General features: G+C 45.4%; 1 protein-coding gene across 1 annotated transcript in view; it reads left to right on the top strand.

Annotated features, from left to right (window-relative positions):
• The first annotated feature begins 2,060 nt into the window (after nt 1-2,060).
• Nucleotides 2,061-12,523, top strand: part of TSNAX (translin associated factor X) — a 29,460-nt gene continuing 18,997 nt past the window's right edge. Inside the window, exons 1-3 of the mRNA XM_082248850.1 lie at nt 2,061-2,159; nt 3,665-3,772; nt 9,774-9,888. Of these exons, the coding sequence (XP_082104976.1) occupies nt 2,144-2,159; nt 3,665-3,772; nt 9,774-9,888 (239 nt within the window). The 5' untranslated portion in view covers nt 2,061-2,143. The remainder of the gene's footprint in view (nt 2,160-3,664; nt 3,773-9,773; nt 9,889-12,523) is intronic.

Genomic DNA, 12,523 nt, shown 5'->3' with positions numbered 1-12,523 from the left:
TAGGGCAGAGGTTGGTCTCAGTAGAGCAATGGACGGTGTCAGTAGGGCAGAGGTTGGTCTCAGTAGAGCAGTGGACAGTGTCAGTAGGACAGAGGTTGGTCTCAGTAGAGCAGTGGGCAGTGTCAGTAGGACAGAGGTTGGTCTCGGTAGAGCAGTGGACAGTGTCAGTAGGGCAGAGTTTGGTCTCAGTAGAGCAGTGGACAGTGTCAGTAGGACAGAGGTTGGTCTCAGTAGAGCAGTGGGCAGTGTCAGTAGGGCAGAGGTTGGTCTCAGTAGAGCAGTGGACAGTGTCAGTAGGGCAGAGGTTGGTCTCAGTAGAGCAATGGACGGTGTCAGTAGGGCAGAGGTTGGTCTCAGTAGAGCAGTGGACAGTGTCAGTAGGGCAGAGTTTGGTCTCAGTAGAGCAGTGGACAGTGTCAGTAGGGCAGAGTTTGGTCTCAGTAGAGCAGTGGACAGTGTCAGTAGGACAGAGGTTGGTCTCAGTAGAGCAGTGGGCAGTGTCAGTAGGACAGAGGTTGGTCTCAGTAGAGCAGTGGACAGTGTCAGTAGGACAGAGGTTGGTCTCAGTAGAGCAGTGGACAGTGTCAGTAGGACAGAGGTTGGTCTCAGTAGAGCAGTGGACAGTGTCAGTAGGACAGAGGTTGGTCTCAGTAGAGCAGTGGACAGTGTCAGTAGGGCAGAGGTTGGTCTCAGTAGGGCAGTGGGCAGTGTCAGTAGGGCAGAGGTTGGTCTCAGTAGAGCAGTGGACAGTGTCAGTAGGGCAGAGGTTGGTCTCAGTAGGGCAGTGGACAGTGTCAGTAGGACAGAGGTTGGTCTCAGTAGAGCAGTGGACAGTGTCAGTAGGACAGAGGTTGGTCTCAGTAGAGCAGTGGACAGTGTCAGTAGGACAGAGGTTGGTCTCAGTAGAGCAGTGGACAGTGTCAGTAGGACAGAGGTTGGTCTCAGTAGAGCAGTGGACAGTGTCAGTAGGGCAGAGGTTGGTCTCAGTAGGGCAGTGGACAGTGTCAGTAGGACAGAGGTTGGTCTCAGTAGAGCAGTGGACAGTGTCAGTAGGACAGAGGTTGGTCTCAGTAGAGCAGTGGACAGTGTCAGTAGGGCAGAGGTTGGTCTCAGTAGAGCAGTGGACAGTGTCAGTAGGACAGAGGTTGGTCTCAGTAGAGCAGTGGACAGTGTCAGTAGGGCAGAGTTTGGTCTCGGTAGAGCAACCTCTCCTGCAGCCAAGCAGCAGGGGGAGTCTGTGCAGCACAGTGCGATTAGGGTGTGCGCATGCCTATGGCAGTGGACTTTGACCAATGACAGTAGAGTAAAGGAGAGAAGGTATGGAGGGATGTGGAGGAGAACGCTCATAGAAAGGTAGAGCAGGCATTGTTAGAAAACAATAATAGTGACCAGAGAAGGAAATTGCGGTGAATAGAAGGGAAGGAGAATGATTTAGAAAGGAGAGTGGCACGGATGAAGGTAAAGGAGAATGTTCAGTGTGCAGAGCATGCATTTATAGAGCGGAAGGATCAAGAAAAAAATAAAATATATATATATATACACACAAAATATAAGACATTGAGAAACCGGTAGTTGTCATTATTTGTAACTAGTTAAAAAAATGGGCTACTGTCTAAACAGCCTGGGCCTATTTTTCCGCAGTCCTGGCCTGCTTGTAGTACCAGGCCAGCAGCAGACACACTGTATAGTCAGCTAGTACTGGGGAAACAGCTACTGATATCCACTATGCGTCCATGGAGTACCCGACTGAGCCACTAGGGGCGATATCTCCATCTACGCACACTACATCACATGGCCCTACGAGTCCTGCTCAGACATTACATAAATAAAGCAAATGGTCTGCAGCACAGAATATTACTAAAACGCAATTGTTTTGTATAACCGACAAATGGTATGATCCGCATGCGCCAACAATATGCCGTATTGCCAATGAGAACACAGTTCCCATGATGCACTGAGGGTCTACCCGGATGTAAACTCTGCACGGCATCTAATGACAAGACCGCGGTCCGTGCTAGGATAGGCGATCTGTGTACGGAGCGCCTGTTCCCTCACTGTACAATCCTCTCATCTTCTTCCATCTGCTGCCCCTGGCGAGCCGTATACCCGGGTCCTCCGAGAGAGGCTGGGCGAGCCTACAGACATGGGCGACAAAGAAGGTGAGATAGCAGGCTGCTGTGCTATTCCCTCAACCCGGGTGTTGCGGCTATTCCGTTGGGGTTCTGCCCTGTTCCCGTATCCTTCCCTGTTCCCGTATCCTTCCCTGTTCCCGTATCCTTCCCTGTTCCCGTATTCTTCCCTGTTCCCGTATTCTTCCCTGTTCCTGTATCCTTCCCTGTTCCTCTGGGGGTCCTGCACCGTTCCCGTATCCTTCCCTGTTCCCGTATCCTTCCCTGTTCCCGTATCCTTCCCTGTTCCCGTATCCTGCCCTGTTCCCGTATCCTTCCCTGTTCCCGTATCCTTCCCTGTTCCCGTATCCTGCCCTGTTCCCATATCCTGCCCTGTTCCTCCGGGGGTCCTGCACCGTTCCCGTATCCTGCCCTGTTTCTCTGGGGGTCCTGCGCCGTTCCCGTATCCTGCCCTGTTCCTCTGGGGGTCCTGCGCCGTTCCCGTAGCCTGCTCTGTTCCTCTGGGGGGTCCTGCGCCGTTCCCGTAGCCTGCCCTGTTCCTCTGGGGGTCCTGCGCCGTTCCCGTATCCTGCCCTGTTCCTCTGGGGGTCCTGCGCCGTTCCCGTAGCCTGCCCTGTTCCTCTGGGGGGTCCTGCGCCGTTCCCGTAGCCTGCCCTGTTCCTCTGGGGGGTCCTGCGCCGTTCCCGTAGCCTGCCCTGTTCCTCTGGGGGTCCTGCGCCGTTCCCGTAGCCTGCCCTGTTCCTCTGGGGGTCCTGCGCCGTTCCCGTAGCCTGCCCTGTTCCTCTGGGGGTCCTGCGCCGTTCCCGTATCCTGCTCTGTTCCTCTGGGGGGTCCTGCGCCGTTCCCGTATCCTGCTCTGTTCCTCTGGGGGGTCCTGCGCTGTTCCCGTAGCCTGCCCTGTTCCTCTGGGGGTCCTGCGCCGTTCCCGTATCCTGCTCTGTTCCTCTGGGGGGTCCTGCGCCGTTCCCGTAGCCTGCCCTGCACCTTTAACTGTTTCTGCATTGTTTCCAGAGTTCTTTGCTATTCTTGGTTCCTCTGCTTTTCCATGGGTCCTCCACTGTTTCTGTTCGGCGCAATTCCTACACTATTCCTGGTTCCTCCACTGTTCCCAGGGTTCTACTCTTTTCCCGTTTCCGGCACTGTCCATGGGCCTTCCACAGTTTGTGGGGTCCTACACTGTTCCTAGTTCCTCCACTGTTTCCTGAGTCTTATGTTTTTCTAGGGTACTGCGATTTGCCCAGGGTCCGCCACGGTTCCATATTCCTCCATATTGTTCTCCATTCTATGCTGTTCAGAGTTGTTGTTTTGTTTATTTTGTGCTGTTCTCGGTTATTTTGTCATTGTTGGGGTTCTGCACTGTTTCTAAGGAGAATCAGGGCTTCTCTGTGCAAACCCAATGCACAGAGTGGGTAAGTATGAAAGGTTTGTTATTTATTTATTTTTATTTATTTATTTATTTTTATTTATGCCTTTTAGAATCACTTTAATTTTAAATTGTGAATTAAACTTTTTTTTTTTTTTTTTTTTTTATCTAGCATCCGGAACATTTAAAAGATGCAAACATGACTTTAAGCAGCCCCAGAGGAAAGATGGGAAAGGAAGTACCATAGACTCTTCATCACCAGTGATACTCGCTTTTAAATGTAAATATAATTTTGCAACATTATTTGTCAAGTAGAGTTTTATATTCAGCTATCGCTATTTATTAAGTGTGTTTTATTGGAAGACCCAGTATACAGGTAATTGAACATCCACCTTGCTTAAGTTGTAGGATATAAAGTTACAGCATGGCATTTTGTCTCATTGGGGTGTTCACAGTGACAAGCAGTACAGGTGACACCTGAAAAGCCCAACATCCTAACCGAACTCAGCTCTACTCACTTGATCCCCAGGCTTTTTGTTTACACATAACAATCAGTATGTTTTGCTAGAAAATTAGAATCCCCATATTTTTTTTTTCTTTTAAGCAAAGACCCTAGAAAATAAAATGGTGGGTTTTGCAATTTTTTTTATGTCGCATGGTATTTGTGCAGCTGTTTTTCAAATGTAGTTTTTTTTTTTTTTATTTTGAGAAAATACACATTTTGAATTTTAATGCAAAGAGACCATATAGAAACCAATGTTTTTGGGGAAATATAAAAGATGGTATTACGCTGAGTAGATAGTTACCAAATATATCAAACTATAAAATTGAGCATGCCTGTGCAATAGCGACAAACGATGTAAATTTTACTATCCGTAGGCGATGCTTTAAAAACTATTGCAGGTTACCACTTTAGATTTTCAGAGGAGGTTTGGTGCTAGAATTACTGCCCATGATCTGACGATCAGTGTAAACACGGGACCGACATGTACGTTCGCCTTTGCAAGCAAGCATGGAGGGACGGGAGCAATTAAACCTTTTTTTTATTATTAATAATAATTTATTTATACACTGCACTTTTTTTACTTTTTTCTTTCTCTCACAAGGAATTTAAATATCACTTAGACATGTGACAGGAACTTTTTATGGAGAGATCTGTGGTCTATAAGACCCAAATTCCTCCTCTGCCCTTAACCTCTTCTGGACCGCCCGCAGCCTTTTTACTGCGGCAGGGCAGCCCTCCTGCGCAAAACAGCATTGCACGACCGCGCAATTGTCCGTTAAAGTAACAAGGTGCCGAATCGTAAAATATGGCCTGGTCATTAAGGGGGAAAATCTTCCTGTCCAGAAATGGGGAAGCTGCGGACCCGTTCTAATAGGAGCGACACAAGTCGCTCCGACCTAGAAAAAGGGTCCGGAGCTTCTTTGGGGCGACCGCCATAGACTTCAATGTTATGAAGTCCGTGGCGGCCGCTCCGAGGTCGCGGTGCGAAGTAGCGTCGCTGCAATGTGAACCGGTGCTTAAAGTCTCGTTGGTTGTTTTTTTTTTTTTTTTCCAACAAAACTAACAAATATATTTACTTGCTCTGTTGGAGTGGATTTGCACAGAGTGGCCTGGATCCTCCTCTTCTCAGGTCCCTTTTTCGCTGGTCCTGGTCCCTCCCTTCTGATGAGTGCCTCCACAGCAAGCAGCTTGCTATGGGGGCACCCAAGCCGAGTCACAGCTCCCTGTGTCCATTCAGACAGGGAGCCCCGACCCGGCCCTGCCCCTCTCTCCTGATTGACTGGCTAGCTGGCTGACTGTCAGCAGGGGGAGCCAATTGTGCCACTGCGGTGTCTCAGCTTATCAAGAGGGAGAGTCTCGGACAGCCGTGAACATCGCTGGACAGAGATAGGGCTAAGGTAAGTATGAGGGGGGGGGGGGGCTGCTGCACACAGGAGGCTTTTTATCTTAATGCATAGAATGCATTAAGATAAAAAAAAAAAAAAAAAAACCTTCTGACGTTACAACTCCTTTAATAACCAGGCGTCTGCAATGGTTTGTTTAGTTACCATCAAAACCTCTCAGAAGTCTAAATTGATGCCTCAAGAAGACATCCAGTGTGAGGGTATATAGTGTTTCACCGCGGTCCATGAGAACTGAACTGTCGGGCAGGTCCGCTATATATGTAGATGTGATCCTGAGTCTGAGGAGCTGTGCAATCTGGAGGGAAATGAGCAAGATGGTTAGGGACCAAATGCCATTGATATAAAACTTTATAGGTTGTTTCCAAGGCTAGGACACTGAGAGGGCGACTTGGTGGTGTCCCAAATGTTTTTCTGGATGTATTGTAATATTGAGATGTGCCACCCACTTTCCACCTTACCACTGCACCACTCCATATAGTTGTGGTGCAGTGATAAGGAAGCAGTGGGATGTGAGTTGTACAGCGAAGTGAGCAAGCCTGGGCAATGTGGGTTGTTTCTGTTCAAAGAAGTCAGACACTTCATCTAAGGGGGCTTGGAGCATACAGGTAACAGAGCACTTTTTTTGCAAATATTGGGACAGTTCGGTTTTGGGAAGCTTATAGGCATTTTTTTTAAAAACCTGAAACAATTTCACACCATCTGTTGTAATGAGGCTGTGAAAACGAGTTTGGAAGTAATCCAATGTCTAAATGTTGCAGGGTCCTCCAAAGCCAGGAAAGAGGGAGGGATTGATGAGGACAGCCTTTAGGGGCAGATTAGGTGACAGAAGACCTCCCAAGTATTTAGGGATATCCTGCAGTGTCAGAGAGTGGACTGTGGTAGAGTTCCCTAAAAAAAGATGTCCTTTGGGAGGAGCCACAGCGAATTGTCTATCCCCAGCAAACGATTGCGTCAAGTGATGCCTATATAAGCATTTCAGTGACCGCGAGATATTTGGTTAGAGAGGCAAGTTGGGCAGTCTGCTTTTGAAGATGGCGAATTGCTAAACCACCATGCATCGTAGCAGCCTCCATCCTTTAGGGGCAAATGCAGGCAAGAATTTGATCATGCTCATATATCCAACTGGGATCCAATTTGTATAGCCAGTTCTTTTTAGATGGCTACCTTCATCTTTTTTAAGACCAACTACCGGTCAGACTCTGAATGTGCTACCATATCCAGCTGCCCTCTGATTTGTATGGCCATTTCTAAACCCAACCACATACATTAACATTAGGTTTGATCTATTCGTTTAGTACCAGCAGTCTGAATGCCTACCTGACTGCATATAAACTAAACTGTTAAAGGTAGGCCTTCGCACTAAAAAAAACTTCAAGTGGACCTGTATGTTTGCCATCTTGGGCAAGTTTGCATGATTGCTTTAGAAGAGACAGTGTCAGCAGCTTTTAACCCTCCACTATCACCCCTGCTTTCCTGATCTTTGTCACTACAGTAAGACGTAACTGGTACTGATTGGTATGGAGTTACATAACATTTCTACTCTGTCTTCACAGCCTCAACAGTCAACCAGTCACTAGGCCTGAGTAGAGGGAGCTTATGTAGTATGTGGAAGACTAATCAAAAGCTAGTTCAGAATCCAAAAACCTTTTGCAGCCACTGAAGAGTACCTGTTCACTAACATTTTATTAGTATTGTCACTTTAAAAGCAGCAGCATCACTTTTCTACTTTACTTGTATAATTATCCATTTTCCCTTCTGAATCTTTTGATAAATAGAGGAGATGGAGGTGGGGATGCTACCCTGGAGGCGGAGCCGAAATTCTTGTTCGCAATCTCGTTAAATGATGTGGCATGAGTTGAGGCAAAGGCTGTTCATGAATATTAACTGAAAAGCAAGGGGCAGGGAAACTGCCAAGCAGCTTATAACTCAGGAGGAATTGTTCAAAAACCCATCGCAAAGCCAGTATAAAATGTAATGATGTTAAAACTGGGTACATAGAATCTACTCCATCCCTGTCAGCTGCCCTCTGAAAAGTGATTTACTGCAGAGTGCTCTTCAGACGGCAAAGTCTATAAAAAATGTGCCTATGTGGTGTCGATTACCTTATTGGTATAAATAAAAGAGATTTAAGGAAATTGCAATGTAGCAAGCCATAAAAGATTGCAGAATTTACAGAGTAAAAACTTAAAGACAAAATTTAAACTAGGAGTCGAGTAGCCCAATTGACTATACACATTGCTACTGATTACTAGCTAGAAGACAGTAGTTCCTGGCGCAAAGTTAATTCTAAATCATTATAATAAAAACAGTCCAATAAAATGCAGCAAAAGATGTGCTAATAGTCCATATATAAGGCCATCAATGCATAGAAAGCAATAAGGGTTGGAGGTTGGCTATCCTCAGAGTATATCAAAGAAAAGGAGGGGGAGAAAGGGAAGCGCCACCTAACTGTAGTGGTTAAAAGTTCCTTTTTTTGCACATGGATTAAAAATCACTTGCAGGATGATGAAATGATAAACGCTCATCAAGGCGTAGGGGGAGATGGCACTCTCATCCGTCCCTCGGGTTTTGCGCTGTCCACGGAGCTGCTGGAGTCAGATGCTTCGTGGACCGCTCGAAACCCCAGGAACGGATGAGAGCAGACTTCAGGCAGTCATTGCCTTAAAGGATTCTCAATACACTATTAAAAATGGACATATTTATGATTATACAATTACATTTGAGCCCCTGAAAATGGGGGGACTGTGAACAAAAATGATTGCAGTTCCTAAAATTTGTACTTGATTTTTATGTTCAATAAATACCTACATACACTCCCACACAATCCCACTACCTAGATAAGAAAAACATAATCTTCTGTAAAAGCAAGTTATAAATGCATATTCATCTGTTATACGTTCTACATACGGTATATACAAATAAATGACGTATTCGGACTATTTTTTTTTTTTTTTTTTTTTATCTTATGTATTTATGTGAATGATGTTGCAGACAACCCATCTTCGTGCCCTCCGTTCCTCTTGGGTGCAGATTCAGGAGTTTTTACGGGTCTCTGCACAGCGTCAGAAGCTCCAGGCAGACCGGAGACATTTAGCTGCTCCTTCGTACCAGGTCGGGGAGAGGGTGTGGTTGTCGACCCGTAATCTCAACCTCAGGGTGCCCACTCCAAAACTGGCACCCCGTTTTGTTGGGCCTTTTCGCATCCTCCATAAGGTGAACCCAGTGGCCTATGCCCTCCCGGCATGTGTATCTCCAATGTCTTGTGTCACTTTTTAAGCCACTGGTTTGCAATCGTTTTACTTCTTCACTTCCTCGCCATCGTCCCATTCTTGTGGGCAATCATGAGGAGTAAGAGGTTAGCAGCATCTTGGATTCTCGTCTGTTCTGAGGTCAGGTTCAATACCTGGTGCACTGAAAGGGTTATGGTCTTAGGAGCTCTCCTGGGTTCCCTCCGCTGATGTTCATGCTCCCGCCCTTCTCCGCGCTTTCCATGCTCGCTTTCCTCAGAAACTTGTTTTTTGCTCTGCAGAGAAAGGGGTCGTTGTGGAGAGGGTACTGTCAAGGTCTTACCTTGCCCTCCTGTTGGCAGCCAATTCGGACATGTGCAAACTTCTGCCTCTTATAAACTCTGATTGCGTCGTCACTTGCCTGCTGCCTGGGTAATGCACAGTGATGATGCTGCACTCCTGACTATATCAATCACCGGACTGGGTGCTCCAATAAACTGCTTTATTTTACCTGCATCCCTGTGTGGTCTGGTTTCCTGGCACCCCGACAGAAACGTATTATCCTTTCTTGGAAATAAGCTGCTGCGCCTTCTATGTCAGCATGAAAGGCCCTGGTTAATAAGGCTCTGCCATTTTATAAAGTAACCTATGCCAATAAGGCAGCGCCTGTGAAATTTGACAAGGTTTGGGGGGGCTGGGCTAATTCTATGACAACTGTATCAGATGAATTGCATTGTGATATTTACTAGTTTGACTGGTTTATTGATTTCTCTTATCCTGAATTAAAGCTGAAAGTCTGCACTTCAAATTAATTTTGATTGTTTCGTTTTAATTTTATTCTGGTGGCATACAAAGCCAAAAGTGTGAAAATCGTGCCTGTGTCCAAATTTATATGGACTTAACTGTAGGTATGCTTTTTAAAGCATGTTGCTTCTTCCTCAGCCTCTGGGGCCATCTGGGCTCCGGCTTCCATCCCTTGGAAGTAATCCTTAATAAATATTGTTTACTACACTATGGAGGTTGCCCTTGTCTTTCCTCTTTTTTTTTATTTTCATGAATATTAACTGAATGTTCATGTTCCATGTTCATGAATTTTAACCTAGATCTGTAACAGTTGGATTTACTTTCTTTATATACTTTTTCCAGCTTTTCAGCATGAACTGGATGCAAGGCATGACAAGTATGAGCGGCTTGTGAAGTATAGCAGAGACATAACAACTGAAAGCAAGAGAACAATATTCCTTTTACATAGAGTTATCAGGTATTTTTCTATTCAGATTGTCACTTTTTATTGTATTTACTACTTTTCAGCTGTCTCTTCAGGTATATTTATATTGTGTGTACATTTTCCAAGCACAACTTTAAAAGAAAAGTTTTTTTTCTTTGACAAATGCATTAGATCTATTATTATAATTTGTTTTTCAGTTCTGTCCCCTGTGGGCCAAAGTACATGTAGGTGATCCAACAAAAGCTTTATATGAGATTTTTGATTCATAAGTGCAGCTTGTCTTGGATGTGAACGCTTTCCACAGATGAGTAGCGACAAGAGCAATGCAGAGTCTGACACTTCGTCCATAGCAGTGTACAGTTATCTATGTCTTTTTTTTTTTTTTTCTTCAAAAAGCTTGGAAATTGGCCTTGCAAAATGGCAAAAAAAAAATTAAATTACAAGATTCAGCTCCCATAGACTTTAGTGGAGTTTGCCGCCATGTTCGGTGTTTGCAATTTTTTGGCAAACGTCCAGTGAACCAAAGGGGTTTTTTTTTTTTCTTGCTTCGCTCATCATTATAAATAAACATTTACTAAAGGGTGCAAGCTATTGATAACCTTTTCAGAGCATTATGGGCTTTCAAGAAACTTTTGTATAAAGTCTTGGTCAGAGCTCACACATAAGAGAGTTCTAAAACCTACTCCATGCCTGAAAGTACTCTGGGTATTGAACAGGTAGGCACTGGAAAGGTATGTATCAGTGGCACAAGGGGTTGGCTATGAGGTGAACCTGTTATATTGCCCTGAAGAAGAGAAGCAAAGTACTGTCTTTAATTTAGTCCTGTTTGCAATTTTTAAAGGTGTCGCCTTATTACATTCATTTAGGAAAGGTGAAAAGATCAATGATCTAATGTAATTTAAAAAATTGATTAATGTAATTTAATAAAAAAAAAAAAAAACATTTTAATTGATAAAGTCAAATTTTATTAAAATAAAAAAATCTAAAATTATAAAATAAGAGGGTATACTTACCTGCTCTGGATAGTCCTCCACCTCTTTTGTGGGTGGTGTCAGGTAAGTGTTTAGGGGCAGGAGAGCTATTAAAAAAAAAAAAAAGTTTATCTTTTATAACCACTTAATGTGTATATATCAGGGCAAGATAAAAAAAAAATGTAGTACATCTCTGCAATAAATGCATGTTTCCCCATGTTGTATTCCTTTAAAGATCCTGTAGGTAAAGAACTGTTCTAGCCGAAATGCACTCCACTTCTAAATTCCTGTTGTGGACTGACAACGGAGTGGCTTTTCTGAGCTGAAATTAAAAACAGCAAAAAACAAAAAAAAAAAAAAAACGTCAGCCTTGCCTTGTTGTGTATCTCTTAACTACAGAACATCAATCCGTTTCTCATCTCTGCAAAATAGGGGAAAGTGTGCTTTTTAGTGGGTTGGGCAAAGCCAACAACAATGCTTGAGATATGACTGCAGAAAACACAGGACACAAAGTGCTGCGTTTTTTTGCACTTATCAAACAGATATACCGAAACACTTTCAGAGCCGGTTCACACTGGGGCGACTTGTTAGGCGACCTGGTCGCCGCGGGTCGCCTGCCATAGATTAGCACAGGACCCGTTCTAATAGGAGCGACACAAGTCGCTCCGACTTAGAAAAAGGGTCCTGAGCTTCTGTGGGGCGACCTGGAGCGACCTGCATTGACTTCAATTATATGAAGTCCGTGCCGGCCGCTCCGAGGTCGCGGTGCGAGCTGCACACCGCAACTTCACAAGTCGCCCGGGTCGCGCCTGTGTGAACCGGCTCTTAATGGTACATTTAGCAGACCAAAAGGAAACCAAGAAAGGGATGTTTGTTTTTAGGATTTACAAATACTAATTTTCTCTAATCGCCTTCCAGGACGGCCCAAACATGAGATGATAGGCTCCTCCTACCGGAAACACAGTCAATTAAACATAGTTAAAAGGCCCCACCCTTCCCTCCATCCTCAGTTTAGATTGTGTTTCTTTCTACGAAACATTTGTTATTTTTCTCTGACCTGCAGACTTTTGATGGTCCTATGGTCCCCCTGTGAGCCAGGTTCAGCAAAGCCATCGAGAGTAGAGCTCTACCTGCCACCCCTCCCGGGTTTCTCACAGGTCGCCTCTTCCATCGGTAAAACCGTCGGTCACCCGGGTTATCCCTCTAGGTTTTTTCACCGTGTTCCCAGCGCCAGCAGCTCTCCTCCACAGGATTCGGATTCAAGTTTCCCGCTGGAAGTGACGTCAGACGCGAGCGCCTCAAGCCTCGCGGCCGGAGCGGAAGGAGCCCGGCAACATCCGGTGACGTCAGTTCCTGTCACAATGCGGAAGAGGAAGGTGGAGGAGACGCTGGAACTGCTATCACGCGGTAGTGCAGACTCCCAAGCCGCAGGAGCTCGGACAGCTGCCAGGGAGATGAAGCCTTCTACTCACCCACCCGGGAAGGAAGAAGCGCTGGGCCAAGCAACGACAGCCAAACCCAGGTTGGACCCGGGTAAGTGCTGCAGTGCATCTAACTTTTTCCAAAGAAAAGTCTGCTGATGTTTTTGCCTTCCTTGAAATGCTTGATGTTCCCTCTCCCTGCCCATAGTAGGACTGTTTAAGTGTCCTTTTCTATGGGCCTCATACCTTTTCAAAAAATTGGAAGAGTGATACTAA

This window comes from Pelophylax lessonae (genome assembly GCF_965119305.1).
Source record: "Pelophylax lessonae genome assembly, chromosome: 3".
Classification (NCBI taxonomy): Eukaryota; Metazoa; Chordata; class Amphibia; order Anura; family Ranidae; genus Pelophylax; species Pelophylax lessonae.
This window is presented reverse-complemented; position numbering and strand designations above follow the sequence as displayed.